This window comes from Callithrix jacchus, chromosome 3, assembly GCF_049354715.1.
Source record: "Callithrix jacchus isolate 240 chromosome 3, calJac240_pri, whole genome shotgun sequence".
Taxonomy (NCBI): Eukaryota; Metazoa; Chordata; class Mammalia; order Primates; family Cebidae; genus Callithrix; species Callithrix jacchus.
The window spans coordinates 188,674,862-188,702,261 of record NC_133504.1 but is presented as its reverse complement, the minus strand read 5'-3'; the positions used below and the strand labels follow the sequence as shown (position 1 = coordinate 188,702,261).

The 27,400-nt window shown below is 51.5% G+C and overlaps 1 protein-coding gene and 1 pseudogene across 24 annotated transcripts in view; one reads left to right on the top strand and one right to left on the bottom strand.

The window, feature by feature from the left end:
• Positions 1–10,738: 10,738 nt before the first annotated feature.
• LOC128931645 (large ribosomal subunit protein uL14 pseudogene) lies at positions 10,739–11,346 on the bottom strand (annotated as a pseudogene).
• A 1,038-nt stretch (positions 11,347–12,384) lies between these two features.
• ACOX3 (acyl-CoA oxidase 3, pristanoyl) overlaps positions 12,385–27,400 on the top strand; it is a 56,355-nt gene continuing 41,339 nt past the window's right edge. For 13 of the 24 annotated variants that reach the window (XR_013533547.1, XR_013533546.1, XR_013533550.1 and 10 more), the window contains exons 1-7: positions 12,385–12,520; positions 18,876–19,033; positions 19,399–19,632; positions 20,430–20,504; positions 20,970–21,059; positions 23,828–23,971; positions 26,027–26,115. Coding sequence is in view for 19 of the 24 variants with exons in the window: in XM_078368014.1 (XP_078224140.1) it covers positions 18,890–19,033; positions 19,399–19,632; positions 20,430–20,504; positions 20,970–21,059; positions 23,828–23,971; positions 26,027–26,115 (776 nt within the window). In the remaining 5 variants the exon portion in view is untranslated. Of the gene's footprint in view, positions 12,533–18,875; positions 19,034–19,398; positions 19,633–20,429; positions 20,505–20,969; positions 21,060–23,827; positions 23,972–26,026; positions 26,116–27,400 lie in introns of all 24 variants that reach the window. The other 11 variants (XM_078368015.1, XM_078368006.1, XM_078368010.1 and 8 more) reach the window with 5 other exon arrangements.

Genomic DNA, 27,400 nt, shown 5'->3' with positions numbered 1-27,400 from the left:
GACTTGAGTCTGTGGATGAGGAGTTTGACATTTGTTTTGTTCCCTGGGGATCCACCCAGGGGCATTGCTGCCTGATAGTAACTTGATCTGAACTGTTTTTGTTTGTTTGTTTGTTTGTTTTTTTGAGACGGAGTTTCGCTCTCGTTACCCAGGCTGGAGTGCAATGGCGCGATCTCGGCTCACCGCAACCTCCGCCTCCTGGGTTCAGGCAATTCTCCTGCCTCAGCCTCCCGAGTAGCTGGGATTACAGGCGCGCGCCACCATGCCCCGCTAATTTTTTTGTATTTTTAGTAGAGACGGGGTTTCACCATGTTGACCAGGATGGTCTCGATCTCTTGACCTCGTGATCCACCCGCCTCGGCCTCCCAAAGTGCGATCTGAACTGTTTTGAGAGAATTCTGGAGGTGGTATGTTTATAGACTCTAACAGCCAGCAGGTGTGTCTGGAACCCGTTGTCCTCAGTACTGATTGTTAGGTTTCCAAGTCCAAGCCTGGCCGTCTTAGCCTTGGTGACCTGCACGTACACCTCTGGATGGTCCCCAGGAGCCAGAAAGGCTGGAGTAACCACAAGTAACCCCGTGGCTACAGAAAGAAGTGAAAACTTGTTCCTGCCTCAAGTAATCGCTCTGTAACCTGCACCCATTGTTCCTGTTCAGCTTTGCAAAAATTTCCTCCGGCACACTGGGTCTCTCAAGACTCCCACCCCTGTAACTATGTAATCTACCGCCCTGTCCCCATTTATTACAAACAGGCATGATCATAAGGGTGGGGACTGCAACCGATACTCCCCAACCTTATGATCATGCCTATTTGTAATAAATGACCCCTACCCTTGTGATCCTGCATCCCCTGACGCCCTTCCCCTCCCCTAGATAGATAACCACCTTTAGCCCCAACCTATATAACCAATCACCTCTCCTCCCTTGGCCTAACTCCTTTCTTGGACTTGGCAGGCTTGCACCCAAGTGCGAAGTGAACGGCCTTGTTGCCCACACAGAGCCCGCCTGGTGGTCTGTTTACGTGAGGGACACTCCAGACACTGATTACTGGTGACAGTCAGGGAGCCGGCGTTTGTGAAAGTTCAACATGGGTCCTCTTATGAAAGCCCACTTTTCTCCACTTGGGTTCTGGTTTGCTTTTAGTGGGAGCCTTACAGCCAGTGCCTTCCTAAGTCGGAGCACAGCCATGACTGCTTCATAAGAATAACATAATGTTATCCCATGAGGTATGAAGGTCACCTGGCACCTGGCACCTGCATGTCCCCAGGAGGAACAGAGAAGGTTGGATCCTGCCAATTTAGTCCAACATCATCAGCAGCTGGTCTGCAGAATCTCTAGTGAAATCCCAAAACCTCCAATATTCTTAATTATTTTTGTACACCAATCCCTCAACTGGGATTTTGCCATTCCCTAATGGATCTCTGTCAGAGTCAGAGAAGTGAAAACTAACTCAAATCATGTGATTTATTAGAGAGAAGAGCACAGACCAAATGTCGGTGGAATTAAGTAAAAGGTAAATGAGATATATCCTCACAGACACACCTGCTCGCCTTAGTGCTTGATCACATACAGTAATTGCTTTTTCGGCTGTCCGAGTTAGTTTTCTCAGGCTTCCATAACAAATTACCATAAACCTGGTGGCTTAACACAGCACACACGGATTCTCTCACAGTCCTGAAGGCTCTGAGAATCCATCCTCTCCCCTAGTTTGCGTGGTTGCCAGCAATCATTGGCATTCCTTGACCTGTGCCTCCAGCACTTCAGTTTCTGCCTGCGTGGTTACGTGGTGGTGTTTCTCTGAATCTCTTTTCCTCTTCTAATAAGGGCACCATTCACAGTGGATTAGGGACAACCCTACTCCAATATGACCTCATTTTAACTTTATTACATCTGCAGAGGCCCCTTAACAAATAAGGTCACAGGTGCCAGGGGTAAGCACCTCAACATATCTTTTAGGGACACAGTTCAGCCCCAACACTGGCCAAAGGTATTTAGCCTGGTTAGGGCAGCCAAAGGGCAAAGAATTATGACTCTTCCTAAGCTGCCCACATGTGTGGGGACCTGGGCTAAGCTGAGGGTGCAGAGCTAAACGAGCCCCTGCCCTTGAGAAGCGTTCAGGCCGGCAATAGAGGCAGAAGGATAGACAAGACAATGACTGTGGAATGGGAAATGTTGCAACAGTCAATGTTATGGAGCAACAGGCCTGGTCTTCGACATGCGTAGAAGGAAATACTGTGGCAGTGGCTCTTGAGAAAAGGAATCACTGTGAGCTGACTGGTTAGGAGTCAGGAGGCGATGCTCAAGTCCGCCTCTGGAGCTGACTGGTTAGGGGTCAGGAGGCAATGCTCAAGTCCGCCTCTGGAGCTGACTGGTTAGGGGTCAGGAGGCAATGCTCAAGTCCGCCTCTGGAGCTGGCTGGTTAGGGGTCAGGAGGCGATGCTCATGTCCGCCTCTGGAGCTGGCTGGTTAGGGGTCAGGAGGCAATGTTCAAGTCCGCCTCTGGAGCTGACTGGTTAGGGGTCAGGAGGCAATGTTCAAGTCCGCCTCTGGAGCTGGGGCTGGGGCAGCTTTTATATACAGAGGGTAATGAGGCAGGATCTGATTGGATCTTGCAATGAGGTGATTTGGGGCTTGCTTCTTAATTTGGTCCCTGTCTCTAGATCTGGATGCTTTGGTTCTGCCTGTGTTGGCTTTTTAGTTCCTGTTGGCCAAAGGTTTACAAACGCAGCACACTTAGTTCATCTGTGCGCGCTCAGGTTATGTGACCTGCATCCTGGGAGTTCACGGCCACTGAAACACAACTTGCCGTTTTATTACACGTCGAACCGACTGGGCGTGCTCTCCAGTTACAGAGCACAAACAGGGTTCGGAGGTCACACGGAGAGAGGCTGGGTGTTCTCTAAAGCTGTCCGTCTCTAAAGGAAGGTGTTGTTGAGAGAGGACCCACTGCAACTGAGTTAAAGGGAACCAACTTTTGAAGATCCTTGGCGGGAGTCCTGACCTCAGAAGATCTGGCTGCCCAAATAAGGGACACAAAATAAAACAAAGTAGCTCCCTAGGTTATAGTGTCATGGGAAATTAGGAGACCAGAGAGTCGGATGGATAGAACAGGAGGATTTTATTAAGGTGTGCACCAGCTCAGTGGACCCACATCCAAAGACTGAGCACTGAACTAAGACCAAGCTTAATTTTCATACGTGAAAGGCAGGAGCAGAACAAAGGCAGTTTATCAAAAATGACCGGTTCACAACTTATGCTTACGCATGACTTGTGCTACATGGCGCAGATGGCCACTGTCTTTCCCTTGCACGGCTTACCCTGCGTGCTTCGCTATGGGGAAGCTGCAATCCAGGCCTGCTGACATGTCACAGTGACCCGTGTTGCTCAGGTGGAAACCAGTAACTGTCATTTGTCAGCTATAGAGAGCAAGAACACGTGAATCTCTAAACTTACAAAACTCGCAAACAGGATACAGTTTCTCGGGGAGGGGAGGAGTCAGGGAAGGTTTACTCACACTGCAGAAAAGAAGAGAAATTCGTTATTCTGCGCTCATTTTCTGCTTGTATAGCAGTTTGTTCCTGGTAGAATAAAGTCCTTTCTTGATTCTCTCTGCAAAGGTCATCACAGAGGTAAACCAGCAAGTGAGGCAGAACCCAATCAATTTTGAGATTTATTTTGCCAATGTTGAGGTCAGTTAGTGGAACTTTCCCGACCCGTCCCCACCCCTGTGTACAGCTCTACTTTTTTTTTTTTTGAGAGGAAGTTTTGCGCTTGTTACCCAGACTGGAGTGCAATGGCGCGATCTCAGCTCACCGCAACCTCCACCTCCTGGGTTCAGGCAATTCTCCTGCCTCAGCCTCCTGAGTAGCTGGGATTACAGGCACGCGCCACCATGCCCAGCTAATTTTTTGTATTTGTAGTAGAAACGGGGTTTCACCATGTTGACCAGGATGGTCTCGATCTCCTGACCTCGTGATCCACCCACCTCGGCCTCCCATAGTGCTGGGATTACAGGTGTGAGCCACCGCGCCCGGCCACAGCTCTACTTCTTGCTGTTTCCCCTACCCAGTCACCAAACCGGAAACCTGCAGCTTCTGCATATTTATGAGCTCCTCCACTGCTCATGTTTTTCCTGGGCTGTTGTTTTACCCTTCCTCCTGGATTTCCCTGCCTCTGGTGTCACAGTCTGATCTGTCCCATACACTGCCCTTGGTGATTGACAGAAGGAAATCTGGTCTTGTCTCTTCTGCTTAAAATCTTCAGTAGCTTTTACTCCGGTAGCAGCACATCTGGCTTCCTTAGCGAGACATGCATAGACACACATACCACCACTCCCCCAACCCCTGAAACACACACATTCCGGGACTCTCTGGGTTTCCATAGCACTCCAGGCATTGCTCCACATCATGAAAGGATATGTTTTCATAACTGCCTCCCACTAAACTGAGCTCTTTAAGGAGTAGTCCCTGTCTCACTCCAGATACCCAGTGTAGTGACCTCACGTGTTATGCTTTCTGGACTGACATAAACTGGAAGGTGTCTACTCTGCTTGTTATATAATCACAGCTATGTAGCCATCACCTGGGTCAGAGCCACGGTTGTTTGCAAGAGGTGTAACTACCCTGCTGATGCTTTGCATATGGCTCGTGGCCAAAGAGAGAGAGTGAAGTTTCTGACCCTGTAAGAGAGAGCCAGCCTTGCAGGCCAGGGAATGCAGCGTCAGGCGTGGGAGCTGCAGGAGCTGCAGAGTGGGAGCAGGCAGCCCAGCCAGAGACAGTGCAAGAGAGCTGCAGAAGAAAACCATTCCTCATCTGCCTACACCCCCCGGTGTCCTTTCAGCTATCTGCCACCCATCCAGCCACTCCCCTGGGACCTCAGCACGGGCTAGAACCTGGCTCTCGGTGTGGCAGGCGCTGATGTTAGTGTGGGCGTGCTTGCTCACTTCTGTGTTTTCATTCGGCCTGATAAGTAATGTGCTTAACTAAAATGGCAGGGAGGCAAGGTGTCCCCTGATTTCTCCACAGACACCAAAACTGTTACATCATTTTTGGGCTCAAGTCCTCAAAAGTCTCTTGTTTTCCAGGCTCCATGGTCTCATGCTTCTCAGCCTTTTAGAGACCCTGAGGTTTTATCGTGTCCTGACATGACTGACTCAGTCCCTGCCTCTCGGCTGCATGTCACATGAGCTTAGCAGAGAGCGGTCACAAGAGACTTGCAGGCCTGGGAAGCTGGTGTTTGGTGGCGGGGAGCTGGGAAATTGCAGTTGGATATGGGCTGGTATCCCTGCACAAGATCATGTCAGTGCCCTCCTGGAAACCATGCTGCTGATCTAAGAATACAGTCAACCTGCCTGCTGGCCACGCCTCCAGCACCACACAGCCTGGTTCCTGCCTCTCTGTCCAAATTCATTTCCCAGCCCTCTCCCTCCACCTGCCATGGCCCTGCCACAAAGGTCTTCTTTCCTTCAAACTTGACAAGTTCATTCCCACCTTAAGGCCTTTCTACTGGGTGTTCCTGTTGCCTGGAATGTGCATTCCCAGATCTTCTCCCACTTAGAAATCAGCAGGAATGTCCCCTCCCCAGGCAGGGCTTCCCTGACCACTCAACCAAATGGCCCGCACTTTGCTTGCCGCTGCCGTGTTTTGTTTCCTTGCTGTTACCAAGCTTTGTTTGTTTGCTGTCTCCTCTCTCTGGAACATATGCTTCTTTAGCTTGGGAACGCGGTCTGATTCGTCACCACAGCCCTAGTGACCTTTCTGGTACACAGGAGATACCCCATGAATAACTGCTGAATGAAGCTGTCACTGAGACTAGGGCGTGTGTCAGGAGAATGATGCTGCAGATGGCAGAACGGCCTCAGACTGTTTCTCTGGGGGGAAGCAGGCCCCAGCCAGAGGCCGCTGGGTGTAGGGAGCGGGGAGAAAGCTGGCGAGATCAGGCTGAAGTCAAGGATCTGCCCTCCTGCCCGTGGCTGGGAATCGTGTCTGCATAGTGCCGTCCTCTAGGACTTTCTGTGAGGATGGCAACGTTCTCTGCTGCCATTGCCCAGAAAAGTACTGACTTTTGGCTACTGAGTGTAGCTACTGCAGCTAGGGAACTGATGTAAATTAGATTTAAGGGAAATTGAATTTATTTAACTAATGTACATTGAAACAGCCGCATGAGGCTAGGGGCTTCTTTTGAACAATGCAGCGGCACTGGAGGGGCTCACCAGGGCCCCTAAAGCCCCTCCATTCTGGGTCATTCAAGGATAACAAGTGTCCCCTTCTAAGGCCCAAATTTGAATAAGGTGGGGACGAGGGGCAGAAAGAGAGTGAGTTGTGAGCAAGGCCTGACTGAAGTAGTGTGGGCTGTGCCTGAAACCCTGGGGCAGGACGGTCCAGGGCCGTTGTTGTAGCTGGTGGGTGTCAAGGACAACTCCACGGGTAAGGCGGAGGTCCTGAACCAGCCGGTAAGACTTGTCCGGTTTTTGGACAGGCAAGATAGGAGTGTTGTTAGGAGAACTCCGGGGGTTTGGCCCCAATTTCTTCCGTGTCTGTCACCACTCTGGGCATCATCCTCACCTGAGCTCTCCCTGGCAATCGGGTCCAGCTAATCTCTGACACCCCACCCCTCTAGCAAACAACAGCTCTCTCCTTCCTGGGTGTGGCTGCTACTTTCGCCTCTGGATACCAGGTTTTGCTAATCTAACTAAGCCATTGTATAAACTCAGTAGAGGATCCTTTCCTCACTCCTCCTTTCGCTCCTTAAAGACAGCTCTAAAACGGCCCCTACTGTAGCCCTCCCGATGGGTCTCAACCCGTTTCATTATGTACCGCTGCAATCCAGGCCTGCGTGGTTGGCCTTCTTACCCAAGAGCCAGGTCCGTGTCCTGCTGCTTTCCTCTCTAGACAACTGGACCTCACTGTGCTAGGCGGGCCCCGGTGTGTGCGGCCCCCGCGGCAGCCGCTCCAGTTCTTCTGGAAGCTTTCAGAATCACGGGCTACGCTTCGCTGACTTTATACACTTCCCACAATCTCCGGGCTTTAACCTCCTCTTCTCGTCTTGCACAGCTGCCATCTGCCCCACGTCTGAAACGCCCACTGTGACTACTGCGCGTGGCCCCGGTTTGAATCCAGCCTCTCACTAATACCGAACACGAACCCTACTCCTGCACCGCACAACTGCATGTCCCTCGTACATACTGCTGCTTCCGCTTTCCCCTATTCCAGACTCTAATCACACACGGTTTATGGATGGCAGCTCTTCCAAACCTAAGCCGTCTCTCCAGGAAAGGCTGGCTGCGCTGTTTCCCATACCTCTATCAGTGAAGCTGCCACTCTCCCTCCATCTACTACTTCTCAACAGGCTGAATTAATAGCACACACACGTGCCCTTACCCTGGCCAGAGGGCTCAGAGGAAACCTCTATACTGATTCCAAACATGCCTTCCACATCCTCCATCACCACGCTGTCGTGTGGGCAGAAAGAGGTTTTCTCCCTACACAAGGATCCTCCGTTATCAAGTCTTCTTTATAAAGGCCCTCCTTAAAGCTGCTCTTCTCCCAGCTAAGGCCGGGGTCATCTACTTGTGATATAGCTGGCCTAGAGTTACAACCTGTACACTGCCATTTTATAAAGAGACAAAACTGTTTCCATTCTCCTCACAATGACTGCTAGCCATGATCTCTGTAAACTGCTAAGTTTACTTTGTAGAATGCAGAGAGGGAAAGCTGCATACCTTCTCTTATCTGTAACTGCCAGAATTGCTGGCCTTTGTTTACCAGTTATGACCAGAGTAAGCACCCCCAGATAATTCCATCCTGGCGCCAAGCAACTAAAATTATGTGGACCCCACACCTGACCAAATAATGTATAAACTAATGTTTATCTTAACTTCTGTAAACCTCTTACGTGGCAATCGGAATGACAAAAGTCCCCTGGCCCTTGGAATGTCCGGAGCCCCCTCACCCTCGTCTCAGCCTAGGAGGTGATTTATAGCCCCCGAAATGTCTGAAAACTTTCATTCCCATCTCCACTCTTCACCCCCACTCCGAAGGTGGTTTTGCTGGTATAAAAAGGTCTTGTCACCCTTCTTTCCCTGCCACGGGTTGGAGCGATGTGAGTCCTCCGTGGTCGCCGGCAATAAACCCTGCAATTTGGCGTACTTTTGTCTTGGTGTTGACTTTCTGTGCTCGGTCCGATACAACACACTGTAAAGGGCACCAGGGAACTTCAGATCCCATTTCTCAAGGAAATGGACTAGCAGACCAGGCAGCTAGGACAGCAGCCAACACATCGCTAGCCCCACCCAGTGGACAGTATTTTTCTTTTTCATCAATCAATCCTCTGTTCAACCTCAGAGTCATTAAAGTATAAAAAGGAATGAGCAAAGTCTCCAAGAAATAAGGGACTATGTGAAAAGACCAAATTTATGTTTGATAGGTGTACCTGAATGCGACGGAGAGAATGAATCCAAGCTAGAAAATACTCTTCAGGAAATTATTCAGGAAAACTTTCCCAACCTAGCAAAGCAGGACAATATTCAACCCCTGGTAATACAGAGAACACCACAAAGATATTCCTCAAGAAGAGCAACCCCAAGGCACATAATCGTTAGATTCACCAGCGTTGAAACGAAGGAGAAAATACTAAGGGCAGCCAGAGAGAAAGGTCAGGTTACCCATAAAGGGAAGCCCATCAGACTTACAGCAGATCTCTCAGCAGAAACTCTACAAGCCAGAAGAGAGTGGGGGCCAATATTCAACATCCTTAAAGAACAGAACTTTCAACCCAGAATTTCATATCCTGCTAAACTAAGCTTCACAATTGAAGGAAAAATAAAATCTTTTATGAACAAGCAAGTACTCAGAGATTTTATTACCACCAGCCCTGCTTTACAAGACCTTCCAAAAGAAGCATTATACATAGAAAGGAACAACCAGTATTAGCCTGTCTAAAAATATACCAAAAAGTAAAGAGCATCAGCATGAAAAAGACTTCACATCAACCAACGGATAAAACAGCCAGTTAACATCAAATGGCAGTTACCCTAAATTTAAATTGACTAAATCCTCCAATCAAAAGACACAGCCAAAACCCAATGGCATGTTACATCCAGACCTGTTTCACATGCAAGGATACACAAAGACTCAAAACAAAGGGATGGAGAAAGATTTACCAACCAAATGGAGAGCAAAAATAAATAAAAAGCAGGAGTTGCAATTCTCACATCTGATAAAATAGATTTTAAAGCAACAAAGATGTAGTGGTAAAAGGATCAATGCAACAACAAGAGCTAATGATCCTAACACCCAGATACATAGAGACTTAGACTCAACGAGACAGAAAATTAATAAGGACATCCAGTACTTGAACTCAGATCCGGAACAAGTAAACTTAATAAATATTAATAGAGCTCTCCACTGTAAATACACAAAATACACAGTCTTGTCAATACCACATCACACCTACTCATAGGGTTAAATGAAATATTGATCGGCCATTATTAATACCCATTTTTAGAATAAAGTGACATTTCCGTTCTCTCTCCCTTTTTCTTCCTCTTTCTTCCTCTCCTTCACTGCTTTTTTTTCCTTCTCTCCTTAAAAAAAGAAGAAGGGGAAAAAAAAAAGAAAGAAAATTGCTACCTAAAGGGGCAACAAAATATTAAAATTGGGTCATGTCTCTGGTTATTCCTCAGAGATCCCAGAAGATGTGTCATTGGCAAAGCAAGACTATTCATAGTTTTCTTTTCTTTCCTTCCTTCCTTCCTTCCTCCTTCCTTCTTTCCTTCCTACTTTCCTAAAAAATAAAAATAATAAAAATAAAAGTATCAGTCCCTCCCCACTCAGAGTAACTGGTTTTTAGATGACGGAAAATTCCTTCTTCCTGATCCTCTCTTCCTTACATAACCACTTCCATGTAGGATATAAGCCTTCAGCCCGTCTCTGAGAGCCTCTCATCTCTTCCCCTCATGGAAGTCTATCCTTCAAACAATCAATCTCAGTGCTCCATCTGTCACTCTACAACCACCAAGGATTTTTAAGACCTCCTCCTTTTCCTACCCATCAAGTGCGAGGATTTGCTCCCACGCAAGACTGGCAAATTGATTTTACTCATATGCCCCACGTCAAAAAATTTAAATATCTTCCTGTATGGGTGAATACCTCCACAGGGTGGATTGAAGCCTTCCCTATTGGAACAGAAAGGGCTACTGCGGTTATTTCTTGCCTGTTAAACGATACCATCCCCCGGTTTGGCCTGCCTGCTTCCATACAGTCAGGTCATGGCCCTGCTTTCATCAGCCAAATCACCCAAGCAGTCTCGCAGGCCCTCAGCATTCAATGGAATCTCCATGCTCCTTGCCACCCTCAGCCTCAGGGAAAGTAGAAAAAGCTAATGGCCTTCTAAAAACGCATCTTACTAAACCCACCCTTCAACTAAAAAAGGACAGGGTGTCTCTTGTGCCTATCGCTCTTCTCTGAATTTATGCCACTCCCCAGGAACTCACCGGGTGTAGCCCCTTTGAACTTCTCTATGGCTGCACCTTTCTACTCGGGGCCCAACCTCCTTCAGACCCCAGCCCTCTTGGAGACTCTCTTCCAGTTCTCCAACAAACGAGGCAGAAAATTCGCGGAGCTGCTAATCTCTTCCCCACTCCGGACACCCAGCCATATAAGGACGTCTGAGCCAGACGCTCAGTACTGGTCAAGGACTTAACCCATCCAGCTCTACAGCCTCAGTGGAAAGGTCCTTACCTGGTTTTCTTTCTTTTTTTTTTTTTTGGTTTTAAAGTTTTTATTTTTTACAACTATACTGGAGAATCATGCGATGCTGCCAGCATTGGATGCAATCCGGGGCCACAGGTCTGCAGGCTCCTTAGCTACCGGCCCTGTCATGGCAGAAGCTTTCATCTCGCCCTTATTGTTCGCTATGACCCAAAATAAAGAAACACGCCATCTTTTCTCCGGTATGACTTTCTTTGTCGAATGACGCCTGCCGGATGGACCTTTTTTCAGCAGTTTGCCCTCTTCACTGTGGCCGTCACCATGTCACTGATACCAGCAGCAGGAAGTCTGTTCAGCCGTCCCTGGATCCCCTTCACAGAGATGATATACAGGTTTTTGGCTCCTGTGTTGTCAGCACAGTTGATCACAGCTCCTACGGGAAGACCCGAGGAAATCTGGAGTTTCGCACCAGAGGACCCACCACGTCCTCACTTTGACATCTTTTTTTTTTTTTTTTTTTTTTTTTGAGACGGAGTTTCGCTCTCGTTACCCAGGCTGGAGTGCAATGGCGCGATCTCGGCTCACCGCAACCTCTGCCCTCTGGGTTCAGGCAATTCTCCCGCCTCAGCCTCCTGAGTAGCTGGAATTACAGGCACGCGCCACCGTGCCCAGCTAATTTTTTGTATTTTTAGTAGAGACAGGGTTTCGCCCCATGTTGGTCAGGCTGCTCTTGAACTCCTGACCTTGTGATCTGCTGGTCTTGGCCTCCCAAAGTGCTGGGATTACATGTGTGAGCCACCGCACCTGGCCCTTTTTTTTTTTTAAAGAGTCTCACCATGTTGCCCAAGCTAGACTCAAACTCCTGGGCTCAAGTGATTCTCCCCACCTCAGCCTCACGAGTAGTTGGGACTACAGATGAGGACCACGGAGCACAACACCTGCCTTTTCCTTATTCTTACAGCGAATTGCTGAGTCCAGTTGATTCTGTCTCTGCAAATTTCATAGGAGGTGTGTGTCTTAGATTAGACCTCCCCACACAGACCTTGAGACAAGAATTTGGGTGCAGGTAATTGATTATGGAGCTGATCTCGGGGTGCAGGAGTGAGGAAGTGGAAACTGTGGGACAAAGAAAAGCAAGTAAAGGGTGGGTAATTGAGCTGGTTGCTGCTCTGGGCAACGAGGGCCCACTTCCAGTAGGGGCTCTCTGAGGAACTCCGTAGAACCACGATTCTCAAACTTCAGCAGGCTCTTGGGCATGCCGGGTCTTGCTTTGTTGCCCAGGCTGGTCTCGAACTCCTGACCTCAAGCCATCTTCCCGCTTCGGCCTCTGAAAGCTCTGGGATTACAGGCGTGAGCCGCCACGTGGGGCCTGCTGTTAAATCTGAAAATGCCAGGCCCCAGCCTCGGGGTCCTGATCCAGTAGCCTCAGAGTGGGCCCCAGGAAGGGCCGCGGTGTGAACTGTATCTCAGGACTGCGGCACTCCGAGAAAGCGGCCACTCGCCAGAGCCGGTCAGACAGGCCTGGCCTGAAGGCAGAGAAGTCGAGAGCGCCGGGGAGCGCCAGGGCCGAGTTTCCCAGCTCCGGCCCGGACGGCAGCTGCGTCCGCGTTTCCTGGGCGACCGGGGTGGCGCGGAGCGATGACGTCAGAGCCCCCCCCCGCTCCGGCCCCGCCCATGAGACGGAAGCAGGCCCAGAGGCGGCGCGGGTAGGGCGGTGGGGCCCGGGTCTGGATAGCCTCGCGTAACTGGCACCTAGTCTTCGTCCTCGCGGGTGGGTCGCGGGCCGACCGGCATCCCGTGAGCGCCTGCTGCGTGAGTTGGACGGTGTGGAGCCGCGGGGACCGGCAAGCTGTCAAGTGGAGGCGGCGGGGCGGGAGAGGGGTGGGGGGCATCGCACGTGCCCCGGGGGTGCCGGGGCTGTGCGGATTCGCGGGCGGCGGGGCCGGAGTTGCCCAGAGCAGGGGCCTGGAGGGCCGGTGGCCCGCGTGCCGGGCGTTTGGAGGACTTTGCATATTGTCCCCTGGGGTCACTGGGCGGCTGTTCGTGGAAGGGAGAGTGATCCGCACCGCAGAGAGAAGACTGGAGGCGGCTGCTGCCAGAATAGTGATCTTGAAGCCCCCACTTCCATGCCAGAATCTGATGCGAGCGTGTCATGTGGATGACCGCAGCCTAGACGGTTGACCCTGTGCGCTAGCCAGGCGTCACCGTATTTGGATGACAGCAGCCCAGACAATAGTCCCTAGGCACTGACCGGGCATCACTGTATTATCACCCCCAAGGCGCACAGACCTTGGGGCGGTCGCCCAGCTAGGAAGCTGTAACGTTGGGATTTGAACCCAGACAGTCTGGCTTCACAAGCCTTATCTGTAGCAGCTGTACCATAATGCTGTAAGGTTGGTGACTTCGAGTGGCGTGGGCCCATAGGTACTGGTTAGGATCTTGGGGGTTGGAGCCAGCTGTGGTCAATTTCTCTAAGAAGCTCCCGTTTCCTCACCTGGAAGAGGACACTGCTGACAGTACTTGGGCTTGGTGGGCACCGTTGAGGTTGTGTAGCAGCTTAACACAGTCACCCGCACGCAGTACGAGCTCAGTCATTGGAGGTTGTTATGGAGGGTTTATGGGGTGGAGAGAAATGAGAAGATTCTGTAAGGAGTTAGAGATACACTGTGGACTTGGTAATTTACTGGGCTGTGGCGCATGAGGGAGAGGGGGATTCCAGCATGACATTGGGGTTTGTGGCCGAGTAATCCTCGTGTCACTGGCAGTGTGGAAGTGGGCTGCAGGAGGCTGGGCTGGGTCAGGGCTGAGAGGCTGGATTCAGTGTTGAGACTTAGTTTGAAGATCTTCAGAACGTAAGGGGTGGGGAGTGGGCAGTTGACTGCCAGATAAGCGCATGAGTCTGGAGATGTGGACTGGGGACCCTCCGCACATTGAGAACATACCTCAGAGTGGAATTGCTGGGTCAGGTGGTCACTATGTTTAATCACGTGTGGAACTGCCACACCGTTTTCCAGAATGGCTGGCTCACTTTACATTTTCGTTGGAAGTGCGTGAGAGTCTGGTTTCTCCCCATCCTCTCAATACTTGTGATTACTTATCAGTTTTCTTAAGAGATAGGGTGTCTTGCTCTGTCACCCTGTAGCAGGAGCGACCGCGGGAAACGGATCTCCCAAACAACGAATACAGGAGGAAAGACTTTATTCAGCCGGGAGCTGAGGCAATGATTTGTCCAAATTCAGCTCGCCTAACAAAGGGAGGTTCTGCCTTTATATAGGCTTATACTTTAAATATTGCATGTGGAAGAATCTTAGGTTAATAGCTTTAGAAATCACATATGAAAAGAGTTTTGGTTTACAGTTTCAGGAATCACATGTGAAAGGGTTCTGGTTTACAGTTTAGGACGCACATGTGAAAAGGAATCACATATTCCTGTTTACAGTTTCAGGAATCACATGTGAAAAGGTCTCTGTTTACAGTTTCAGGAATCACATGTGAAAGGGTTTTGGTTTGATCTTGTTTTAAGTAAAAATAGTGCCTTCCGGAGAGTTTCCCTGAGACCAAGCGTGTTATTTTTAGGAAGGAGATTCAGGAGGTGCCAGCTGGCCTGCGCTCTCTTCTATTGAGATGCACAGTGGGTGACAGAGGGGGAGGGAATCCCACATGCCTGGGTCTCCTTCCTCAACCCAGGCTGGTCTCAAACTCCTGGGCTCAAGCGATTCTCCTGCCTCAGCCTCCCCAGAGTAGCTGGGGCCACAGGCATGTACCACTATAGCCGGCTTTTAATATCTTTTGGCTCATTGCCATCCTAGTGGATATGAAGTGGTCTCTTACTGGGTTTTTGGTTTGCATTTCCCTGATGGCTAATGATGTTAACTGTATTTTCCTGTGTGTGTTTGTTTTTTCTCTGAGATGGAGTTTCTCTCTTGTTACCCAGGCTGGAGTGCAATGGTGCGATCTTGGCTCACTGCAGCCTCCGCCTCCCGGGTTCAGGTGTTTCTCCTGTCTCAGCCTCCCGAGTAGCTGGCATTACAGGCACACACCACCATGCCCAGCTAATTTTTGTATTTTTAGTAGAGATGTGGTTTCATCATTTTGGCCAGGCTGGTCTCAAACTCCTAACCTCAGATGCCGCCCATCTTGGCCTCCCTAAGTGCTGGAATTACAGGCATGAGCCACCGTGCCCGGCCTTTCCTGTGTTTTTTTTGGCCACTTGTGTGTCTTTGGAGAAATGTCCATTTGAATCCTTTGCCCATTTTTAAATTGGCTATTTGTCTTTTTACTATTCTTAAGATTTATTTGTTTATTTTGAGGTGGAGTCTCACTCTGTCACCTAGGCCGGAGTGCAGTGTGCAATCTTGGCTTACTGCAACTTCTGCCCCCTGGGTTCAAGCTATTCTCCTGCCTCAGGCTCCCGAGTAGCTGGGATCATAGGCATGCGCCACCATGCCTGGGTAATTCTGTATTTTTAGCAGAGATGAGGTTTTACTGTGTTTGCGAAGCTGGTCTTGAACTCCTGATCTCAGGTGATCCAGGAGCGTAGGCCTCTTAAAGTACTGGGATTACAGGTGTGAGCCACCACGCCTGGCCTAAGTCTTAAGATTCTGGATAGTGTCCTTTGCACCTATTCTTTTCATATCCTATCAAGAAGGATTTGCCTAAACTAAGATTACAAAGATTTACTCCCGTATTTTCTTCTGGGTATTATAGTTTTACCTCTTACATTTAGGTCTGACCTATTTTGAGAGAGAGAGAGAGTGAGTGTGTGTGAGTGTGTGTGTGTGTGTGTGTGTGTGTGTGTGTGTGAAGCGTCCAACTCCATTCATTTGCATGTGGATATACAACTGCCCCGCCCAACAGCACTTGTTGAGAAGACTCTTCTTTCTCCATTGAGTATCTTGCACCCTTGTCAAAAAGCAACTGGCCACACATGTCAGGCTTTACTGCTGGGCTCTCATTTCTAGTCCGTTGATCCGAATGTGTCTGTTTTTATGCTGGCACCATAAGGTCTTCTAACTGTAACTTCGTAGTGACTTTTGAAATCAGGAAGTGTGAACCTTCCAACTTTGTTCTTTTTCAAGAGTGCTTTGTGAGCTCCTTCAATTGCCCTATGAATTTTAGGATCAGCTTTTCAATTTTTGCAACAAAACCAGCTGGGATTTTGACTGGAATTCCATTCAGTCTGAGTACTGCTATTTTAATAATATGAAATCTTCTGATCCATCAATATGGATGTCTTTCTGTCTTTATGTTTAGATCTTTAATTTCTTTCAACTTTTTTTTTTTAGCTTACGGAGTATAAGTTTTACAGTTCTTTTGTTGAATTTGTTTCTAAATATTTCATTTTTTGATGCTGTTGCCAATGGAATTGTTTTCTCCATTTCATTTTTGAGTTGATCATTGCTGTATAGAAATACAGTTGAGTTTTGTATACTGACCTTGTACCTTGCTGACTCACTGAACTCATTTATTAGTTCTAATAGTTTTTTGATGGATTCCTTAGGACTTTCTTAGGATATACAGATCATGTCATCTGCAAATAGAAATAGTTTTCTAGTCTGGATGCCGTGTGTGTGTGTGTGTGTGTGTGTGTGTGTGTGTGAACTGCCCTGGCTAGAACCCCCAGTACAATGTTGATTAGAAGAGGTAGAGTTAGCCGGATGTGGTGGCTCACGCCTGTAATCCCAGCACTTTGGGAGGTTGAGATGGTCAGATCACTTGATGTCAGGAGTTCGAGACCAGCCTGGCCAATATGGCAAAACCCTGTCTCTACTAAAAATACAAAAATCAGCCGGGCGTGGTGGTGCATGCCTGTAATCCCAGCTACTTGGGAAGCTGAGGCAGGAGAATCGCTTGAACCGGGGAGGCAGAGGTTGCAGTGAGCCAGGATTGCACCACCGAGATTGCGCTGTAGCTTGAAGGACAAAGTGAGCCTCTGTCTCGATCAAACAAAACCAACAAGGACAACACTGCAAAGACAGGTAGAGTGGGCATCCTCGTCTCATTACCGATCTTAGCGGAAAGATGTTCAGCCTTTTGTATTTAAGTGTGATGATTGCTGTGCGTTTTTGTAGATGCCCTTTATGGGGGTGATGAGAGTCCCCTCAGTTGAGTTTGTTGAGAGTTTTTATCATGACAGAGGGTTGCATTTTGTCAAATGTTTTCTCTCTCTCTATTGGCGTGATCGTATAGTCTTTGTGTATCTTTTTCCTAGTGGTGTGGTGTCTTGGATTAATCGATTTTCAAATGTCCAACCACCATGCATTCCCAGGATAAATCCCACCTTGTCATGATATACAATCTTATTTTTAATATGCTGCTGGATTCAGTTTGCAAAATTTCATTCATGTTTTGCGTCCGCATCACAAGAGATGTTCTTCCCTAGCTTTCTTGTGATGTCCTCGTCTGGTTTGGGTGTCAAGGCAACACTGGCCTCATAGAGTGAGCTGGGAAGTGTTTTTTTCTGCTTTTGGGAAGACCTTGAATAATTGATATTCTTCTTTAAATGTTGGACTGAATTCACAATTGAAGGCCTCTGGTTTTCCTTCATGAACAGTTTATTCATCGCTAATTCAGTCTCTTCAGTCATAGATCTGTTCTGACTTTCCGTTTCTCATGAAGAAGACACAGTTTTGGCAGCTGTGTCTTCCTAGGAATCTGACCATTTCGTGTAATTTGCTGGCGTACCGTGGTTCACAATATTCCCTTAAAATTCTTTTTATTTCTTTAAGGTCAGTGGTGATGTGCCATCTTTGACTCCCGATGAGGAATTTGTGGTTCCTCCCTTTTAGGCGGTCAGTCTAGCTAAATGTTTGCCAATTGTGTCCGTCTTTGCAAAGAACCAACTTTAACTTTTATTGATTTTTTTCTCTTTTCCAGTCCATTCACAGTGGCTCTAATCTTTTATTATTTTCTTCCATCTGCTTTAAGAGGGAGGGAAATCATTGAAGTGTACTTTGTGCTTCTTTTCCAGTGTCTTAAGGTGGTACTTGAAAGGCGTGACTCTGAGGTTATACATTGCTGGGCTTGGAGCTCCTCTCCCCACTTCTCAGAGGAGGGGGTTTGGAAAGAGCCTCTCTGAGCTTCTGTTTCTCTGTCTTTGGGTGGGTGGGTGGGTGGGGGTCATAGTACTTGGCTCACAGCTGTTAGGAGGACAAAATAAGATACGACTATAGAGGGCAGGGTTCCTGCCCCCGCCCACCAGCAGGTGCTCAGACCTACAGTTCCCACCTCCCAGCACAGAGGGCAGTCAGCATCCTGGGCAGTCAGCATCCTGGGCAGTCAGCATCCCGAGCGGTCAGACTCAGGCTCTAGCACTGCAGGCTGTTTCCATGTCCAACTGAAAGGACTCAAAAGTTCCTCTTTCCTCTAGGCCTGAAAGAGCTCAGGTCGGGAGCCCACGCCCAGGACTCAGGCAGGCCAGCCACTCCCTTCGGTGCCTTCATCAGCCAAGCCACTTGGAAAAGGACCCAGTCTATCCAGAAAATTCCATAACAGTTCTTTCTTGAAGTTTTGGGGGGCCTGCTGTGTTAGTGGGAAGCTAGGTGTCTATACGTTGAGGAGAAACCAGTGCAGAAGCCTGTGATCAGATGCCCAGGTGGACCAGCGGTGGGTGGGCATGTGAGGTACCATGGTGTGTGGCCAGAGTGGCCCGGCTGGCGCTGGCTGGATTCCAGAGGTAATGCTTCCTGACCCTGGGTTTAGTGAGCCTTGGGGATGGGTCTGGATTCCAGAGGTAATGCTTCCTGACCCTGGGTTTAGTGAGCCTTGGGGATGGGTCTGGATTCCAGAGGTAATGCTTCCTGACCCTGGGTTTAGTGAGCCTTGGGGATGGGTCTGGATGTCCAGGTGCCCCCAAGAGGGCGGGGTGCTCTCAGGCAAGGCTGTGGCGACAGAAAACAAGGCTTCCCTTGGACCCTCTGCACTGTGTGCCTGGTGATCCCCAGGCTGCTCCTGGCTCTCTGCTGCCTCCTTGGCGTCTGCGCTAAGCAGGGGATGAGGGGAGTTCTCACCTTTTCTTTGGGGAAAAGGGTGATTGTCTTTGCCGCCTTTTTTGGAATTGGAGTTTGCTTTTCCCTGCTGTGTAAGGTGTTGCGGGCGCTCCTCTTGGTGGGGATGACTTGAATCCATAGACGGCTGCGCAAAGATTCAGGTGGTATGTTTTGTGCAGGCTGTCGTCACGTGATGGCGCCCACCCTGAAAGGAGGTGATGCAGCCCTGCTCCCAGAATTTCCCAGGGGACCCCTCGACAGCTATCGAGCAAGAGCGTCCTTCAGCTGGAAGGAGCTGGCGCTGTTCACGGAAGGGGAGGACATGCTCCGCTTTAAGGTGAGTTGTGCAGGTGCACGCAGCTTGGCTGGTTTCCCAGTGGGGTCTTAGTTCATTGGCAGAATGGGATTTCTGGCTCCTCAGCTCCTCCTCTGCCGGGTGAGGCTCACCCCTGGGGCAGCATGGCCTGTCTCCTCTTTGCACACCAGGACAGGCCTCAGGGAACTGATGAGGAGTCTGGAAGTGAGCACGGACTGTTGATGCTTCCTAAGGCTCCAGCCCTCTAACCCACTGGGAATGACATTCATATCTCTGTCTGGGCATCTCTGGGTCAGATTATGTCCTACAAAGAAAAACTATATAAGAGCACATGGAGATTCCATCTTTACCTCCAAATATGCCATCCCTGTCTCCTGTGTTTTCAGAAAACCATCTTCTCGGCTCTCGAGAACGACCCTCTTTTCGCCCGTTCCCCAGGAGCCCATCTGTCCTTGGAGAAGTACCGTGAGCTGAGCTTCCTCCGGTGCAAGCGGATCTTCGAGTACGACTTCCTCAGTGCAGGAGACATGTTCGAGAGCCCGCTGAAGGTCTCCACCCTGATTCAGTGCCTGGGCATGTATGACTGGTCCCTGGCTGCCAAGTACGTCCTTCATACCTTGGTGAGTCGCGGCCGAGGGGAGAGAGGGGAATGGCACTTTGCGGCTGCACAGAGCCTGGAGGGAGGCCTGTCCCATGGCTGACCCGGGAGGCAGAGAAACCAGTTTTTCCAGCTCTATTTGCAAATTTTTAAAATTCTCTTTTTAAATGTTCTTAAAAAAGTTCTTAGTCATCTTTTTCATTATTCTTTTTAAAGTGCATCCGCCATCACATATTTGCAAATTTACACACTAAGTCCTCAAATAAAATACAGTGCGGTGAAGCTTCACGTCCCATCAGAGGAGGTGCTGGTGGGCTTTTTTTTTCTTCACACAGAAAAAGAGATAAATGATTTTAAAAAAATAGGCCAAAAGGAGAAGCCTGTGCTTCCCTTCCTTTGGAACATACCAGCAGAGCTGGGCTTGGGCACGGTGCCCTTGCCCTTTTCTGTGCCTGCACAGTGTGATGGGCCAGTGTGCTCTGCCCTCCACACACCTTCCTGTCCCGTGGCCGCTGCCCTCAGCCCTCAGGACTCCTTGCACGCATCTTAAGTCCCAGGAGATTCTGTGTGCCTTATGCAGACTGCTTGGCACAGGGACGCAGGTCTTACTGCTCACAGGAACTCGGGGCCGCGGGGCAGTTGCGTGTGGGGAGACCCCGGCCTCTAGTGTTGGGCTGCTGGCTAACCTCCCGGAGCTTTGTCCTCCACCTCGGGGAAGCGCAGTGTGGCAGGGAACTGGCGTGGGCGTGGGCGTGGGATTCCACAAGAGCAGTGCTCTTCTTACCTGCCCCTGTTTAGAGGACGATGTTATACTTTCAGATTTTTGGATCAGCAGTTTTCAGTTCTGGTTCTGAAAGACACTTCACCTACATTCAAAAGATCTTCAGTATGGAGGTAAGTTCCAGTTCCTGGTGAATCATGAGCCCAGTTCTCTTGCTCGATCTCTGTAGAGATTTGTGAAAAGGGAAGATTGCAGGCGGGGTCCCCGGGGGGCCCACACTCTTGTTTCCGAGTTTCTGCAGGCGTCTCACCAGGTAGCTAGCATGCTCTTTAGCAAGCACGGGCACCTTAGATTCGCTAGCACCGGCCGACCTGTCCGAGGCCTTCCACTGTCTTCTCCTGGCGAGCGGTTCCTGCTGCCTTGCTGGCTTGGAGTGGCTGCGGCCAGCTCGGGTTAGCCTGCTGGGGTGACCAGCCAAGCGTGGCAGCATGACTCCGTCAAGTTGCTAGTTGGGTAGATGGAAGTTTGGGACTTTGATCCACGGTTTCATCCTTGAAGGACAGATGGCAGCAGGGTCTCCCCAGAATGTGCACTAACAAGTTTTCATGCTTTTCATCATTTTGTGCTTTGACGTTTAGATTTTTGGATGTTTTGCTCTGACCGAATTAAGCCACGGCAGTAACACCAAGGCCATCCGCACGACTGCCCACTACAACCCTGCCACTGAGGTAGGTGTTCCCTTTCTCTGGTCCCGGGGCGTAAAGCGTATGAAACCTCATGAGTGCAAATGCAGTTGTCAGGAATAAAAACACAACTGCACCCAGGGGCCCGTCCACATGCACAGCGTAGAAATACACGCAGGTTCATGACGCTGAAAAGCGGGGTTGGGAGACCAGGCGTTGGAGGGCAGGACCTCTGCCCGCCGTGAAGTTGATGGGAACGGATGACGGTTTGGATTTGTGTGTCGTTCGAGGGCAGTGGGGAAGCCCTTGTTCTATAGAATTGGTTGCCTTGTTTACCTGGCGGCCTACTGTAGTGGATTCACAAAGCCTTCGTGTCACCCATGGTTTCTATAGTGGGCCATGTGGAGACTCATGCTCCCTGCCCTCTGTCCTTTGTGCCTGTCCTTCCGTGCACAGCCTGCCGTGTCCCTTCCTGCCATCATGGTCTGGCTCAGGCCCTTGCCATCCTCTTGACCTCTCTGGTACCTGCATCCTGGCTGCACCTAGGGCAGGAGCTATTGGGAGCTTCCGGTGTGGTGAGGGAGACGGGCCGCAGATGGATGTCCTGGGGCTGTCAGTACCATGAAAGGGCCAGGGCAAGGAGGGATGATGGGGAGGGCCCCCACCGCCCTGCTCTGATCCCCTGCTCCTGCCCCCCTGCCGTCACGTCACTCTCCTTGGCCTCCACTTGTCCCTGAGGCCCAGGTCCCCTTGCCAGTCCTTCCTCACCCGCCTTCCACCCTGCCCCGTTGGCAGTGGTCAGGGAGGAGTGTGGTGAGGCAGGAAGTAAAGCTCTGCGCCTGTGGATGTGCTCAATGCTCATCCATGTGTTCCTTCTTTCATGCATCCATTCATTCCACAGCATGGGCTGAATGTGGACTCTGCCTGGGGTACTGCATGGAAGAGCCCAATAATGAACCCAAGCGGACCCTGGCCAGGGCAGGGATGAGAGGTGGTCCTCACATGGCGCACTCCTGCTGTGGGGCTTTGGGAGTGAGGCTGGGAGGAAGTGGGCATGAGGCTCTCTTGGGATTTTTTTTTAAGCCAGGTTTTTATCTGAACCCAGGTCTTTCTGGCCCCATGGCCGCCTCTCCTCCCACTGCCCTCTGTGCCTGTGGCCTGCAGTGCCAGGAGGTGGGGGCCCTTTGTGATAAGCAGACAGAGGACAGCACCCAGGTGGCCGTGGATGCTCCTCGGGGCATCAGAGGAGCAGTTCCTCTTTCCACCTCCTTCCTCCTGGCTTTCGAGCCCTGAGCAGAGGTCAGAGCATGGCATCAGATCCATGGAGTTGGGGTGCCCAGGATCCAGGCTGGGCTGGAGCATTCATTTGGGCAGCAGGCATTGCTGGGTACCTGCTGTGTGTGAGGCACAGCTTTGTGAGACTGGGCAGGAAGCAGTGAGCACAGCAGACCAGTCTCTGCTGTTCTGAAGTTGTGACGGGGGCCGGGGAGAGATGCAGACACCAATGGGGAGAAGTGAGGTGTGCTGGACACCCTGGAGGCCCTCCAGAGAGCAAGGCTAGTATGACGGGGCATCCGGAGGCAGGCAGACAGCCGAGACGGTGGGGAAGATCTGTGCAGAGCAGTACAGGCCCTGAGGATCTGCCTTGGGCTGGTGTTCTGAGCATGCACATCTGCACTGCAGAGAATGAGTGACAGGTGGAGGTATTGAAACTGCCACATGCTGAAGAGTGAGTGGGGAGAGCCTGGCTGAGACTAGGAGCCCCCCTCACCCTAGCAGGCGAAGAGCTGGTGGTCACTGAGAGAACACTGAAGGCATGGCTGGCAGCCCCCCACCTGCCACTTCTCAGTAAAACTTCAGCATCTAAAGAATTCCCTACTCTCAGTTTACAAATCCCACTGGCTGGACAGAAGGAAGCCCTCCCTGGCGTGTTGTTTTGTAGCTTCCCACCCTGCAGGGTCGGGAACCAGAACCAAAACTTACCCCGACAGCCAGCCCCTGGCAGCAACCAGCCAGCCCTGCGTGGAGGCTGGGGATCAGTTTCTCCCGAGGCGGCCCAGGGCAGCTTTGTGGGCCCCCTGCGGGCTGTCTGCCTGAAGGTGTCCATCTTTGTCCCCTTGCAAATCCCAGCCACGTTACACAGTCCTGCTGGTCCGCATCCTCCCTCCCAGCCTTGCTAGCAGGCCTCCCAGCAGACGCCCCTCAGGCAGGCCCGGCCCAGCAGCCCAGCTCCTGCCTTTTCCCACCTGCTCTTTGCTCCTGACCCATGCAGCACCCGCTGTATTTCTGGGGTTTCTGTCCACACCCCTTCTAACCAAACAACGAAACCTGTGATGCCATAGCTTATCCGCTAGCTCACGCGCGTTCATTCCTTCCTTCCTTCCAGTGTTCTGAGCAGCTGCCTTGTGCTCTGGGCGTGTGGCATCTTAACTGTCAGTCATGGAGCTGTGGATGGGAGAGACAGCAAGACGCAGCAGTGGGTTGTGAATTAGAGGTCGGCAAAGGACTGGGCAGATGGCAGAGCAGGGTTTCCACCTACAGGGCGCGCTCAGGGACAGAAGACCGCTCATGATAATGAACACTCCCCAGAAGCATTTGCCCGCCTGTGGAGTATTTTGCATCTGAAGGCTCTTTAAGTTATAAGGCCCAGGAATAGGCCTGCCTGTGCCATACAAGAACTAAAGTGTGCAATCAGTTTGGACTCTTGCCTCAGAGATTTTGAACGTAGAAAATGGAGCCAGTCTAAAAGGAAAAACACCAATTCTGCATGTGCTTCAGTTGATAACGATAACTCACCTTTTTTCCATGTGCAGGAATTCATTATACATTCCCCTGATTTCGAAGCTGCCAAGTTTTGGGTTGGCAACATGGGCAAGACAGCCACTCACGCAGTGGTGTTTGCTCAGCTGCACATGCCAGGGGGCCAGTGCCATGGGCTGCATCCCTTTATCATACAGGTAGGACACTGGTGGGGCCCTCAGTGGGGGCAGTGTTTTCCCGCAGGAGGCACTGGGAACATCTGGAGTCATTTTTGTCACAACTGGGGTGGGGGACACTTGGCATCTGATGAGTGGACCAGGGACACTGCCGAGAGCACCCCACAGTGCATCCCACAGCCCCGCCCACAGTGCAGACAGCCCCACCCACAGTGCGGAGACAGATCCACCCACAGTGCACAGACAGCCCCACCCAGTGCAGACAGCCCTGCCTACAGTACAGACAGCCCCACCCGCAGTGCAGACAGTCCCGCCCACAGTGCTCAGCCCCACCCACAGTGCAGACAGTCCCGCCCACAGTGCAGACAGTCCCGCCCGCAGTGCAGACAGCCCCACCCGCAGTGCAGACAGTCCAGCCCGCAGTGCAGACAGCCCCGCCCGCAGTGCAGACAGCCCCGCCCGCAGTGCAGACAGTCCCGCCACAGTGTACAGCCCCCCCATGCAGTGCAGACAGCCCCACCTGCAGTGCAGACAGCCCCGCCCACAGTGCAGACAGTCCCTCCCACATGCAGACAGTCCCGCCCACAGTGTACAGCCCCACCTGCAGTGCAGACAGTCCCGCCACAGTGTACAGCCCCACCTGCAGTGCAGACAGTCCCACCCGCACGCAGACAGTCCCGCCCACAGTGTACAGCCCCGCCCGCAGTGCAGACAGTCAGTGCAGACATCCCCACCCACGGTGCAGACAGCCCCACTCATGGTGTATCCACAGCCCTGCCCACGGTTCACAGACAGCCTTCCCCTTGCCCTAGAAAGAACCATCCAGCCCAGTGTCCCCCAGCGACACAGCTGGTGGGTGGAGGGGCTGGCATCTTTTGCAGGTTTCTTTTTTTTTCTCTGGTGAGACAGTGTCTGAATCTTTACCGGGCCTTGCTGAAAGATTTTAGAAAAGGCAAGGCTGTTTACATTTGGGTTTGGCCCTTTTTAAATGTTTCTTTAAAGTTCAGTTAGATGCGATGGTGAACTCACAGACATACACAGAAGCTGGTTAGCAAGTCATGCACAGAGCTGGATTTCCAGTAGCACCCCTTCCACGTTTCTCTAACGCGGGCTTTTCCACTTTGGCACTGTTGATGGTTTGGGCTGGGAGCGCTCGCTGGGGCCCGTGTGCCCTGGGCTGAGCACTTCTGACCTCTGCCCACTGAGCCACGGCTCCCTGCAGTTTAGACAACCAGAATCTCTCCCGACACCACGATCTGTGTACCCTGGCCAGGAAGGGGGAGGCGGTGCGTCCCATGGCTGGGAATCCCTGCTGTAACTGCCCACGGATGAAGCTCCCCGTCCTTCCCTCGGGTTCCCACAGTGCGCAGCCGTCAGCTGGCTGGACCTTATCCTGGGGAGTGGTGATTGACGAGAATGATCGTGGCCATTTCTCCCACCGCACCCATTTGCACAGCCATTTTGTCACGTTATTAAAATCATGCTATTAAAATCGAAACGTGAATGTGAAGTTCCCAGCGTCTTCCCGGCAGCGCCAGCTCCCGTGTTAGCCTCTCACGGCTGCTGCAGCAAAGAACCACAAACCGGGGCACTCAAAACAGCATAAATGTACTCCCCCGACTCTGGAGAACGGGGGTCTGAGATCGAGGCATCTTTAGGGCGGCATTCTCTAAAGGCTCCAGGGGGGATCCTTCCTGTCTCTCCCAGCTCCCTGTGGCCCCAGCGCTCAGCTCTGCCTCCACCTCCACGGGGCCGCCTCTTTCCCATGCCCACTCCTCTTCTGACTCTCGCAGGACACTTGCTGTGGGGTTTAGGGCCCGCCTGGGTGATGCAGGATGCCCTCATCTCGATGCTCGTAACTTCATTCTATCTGCACGGGCCCTGTTTCCAAATTCCAAAGCTCCCGTTCCCAGGTCCCGGGGTTAGGACCTGTCTGTATTGTTTCCGGAGGACAGTTTAACCCATAGCCGCCCAGCGTCAGCCCATGGCCTGGCCTGTGGGTGTTTGAAGACATTTGTCGTGATTTTTGTGTGATTCTAACAGTTGCCGTTTGCTGCTTTCTGTGGCTTTGTATAGATCCGGGACCTGAAGACCCTTCTGCCCATGCCCGGAGTGATGGTTGGCGACATAGGAAAGAAACTCGGGCAGAACGGTCTGGATAACGGGTGAGCAATGGAGGCTGCTGAGCCCCGGGTTTCCTGCCGAGGCCCAGGCTGCGTTGCCGCTCATGTCTGAGATCTCACCAGGCCCATGGATGCCGTCCCCTGCCCGGTGGGGACCCACGCCTGGCCCCTACGCGTGTACTGCTTGAACTCCGCTTCGGGAGGCCAACTGGATCAGAGACCTCAGTAAACCAGCTTCACCTGGGCAGGCGGCTCCCCGCTCTCAGATCAGACCCAGGCCTCGAGTGCAGCTGCTGGGGCCTCTGCCTGGGGGTGGCCTCCTCTGTGTGAGGTCCTGGTCAGCATCCTGAGCCTCCCCCGGCTCGGCCTCCGCACACATCTGTGCTGATCTCCAGGGACCCGTATCTGCATCTGCCTCTGGAGTGGGCTTGCTCCTCTCCGGGCGATCTTAGTGTCACAGCACTTAGAAAGGGAATTCCGCTGGTTTATTTGTTTAATCAGCCCATAGATATCTATTTAGCAGCACAGATGTGACACCGTGTTGGTAAACCCAAGCCCTGGCTGAAGGGAAGGGTTGGATGGGGCGTGCAGACCCTGGCTGGGGGAGGGGCCTGGAAAGACTAACGAAGGCACGATGGCCACATGGAGGCCTGCGTGGCTGGGGTGAAGCTGCCAGTGATTTTGGAGTGTGCAGCGTTTCAGGTGGAGAGAGCAGCGGGAGGTGTGAAGCTCGGCTTTGCTGGGATGGGCTGGGGGTAGGGAGGCCAGGCCACAAGGGCTTTGAGGGATTGGATTTTGGAGCCTTAGGTCATTAGCTGCAGGAGCTTTGCAATGAGACAGATGTGCAGCCAGCCTTTTGTGTCATCTTGACCAGCTTGCTTGGCATTTCCTCATCTGTAAAGTAAGTGACAATGGAGGTCCCTGTGCCAGGGCCCCAGGAGGCCCCACCTGTGCATCCCAGGCTTGAACTTCCTGGCCGCTGGCCCGGGTGGTGCCTGCCTCACCGTGAATGCTGTACTCCACACACTGTCTCCCTGAGAGCCTGACCCAGCAGGGTGTAAGCCCCTCTGAGCCCACAAGATGATTTATAACTGGGAGATGGCGGGGCGGACAAGGTGCAACCATGCCTGAGCCTGGTGGCCTGTAAGATGTCTCAAGAGTGTTTCTAGATGTGCAGCTTTGTAGCAAGTCTGCTGGAGCGGGAGGAGGCTGCCTCGCGGGAGTTGGAACTAACCATCGTGACGAGTTTGTTGGGCGTGCAGGAGGCAGGTTGTCTCCAGAGGCAGAAGATGGGCCAGTGGGCGTCCCAGCGCCCAGCCACGGGGAA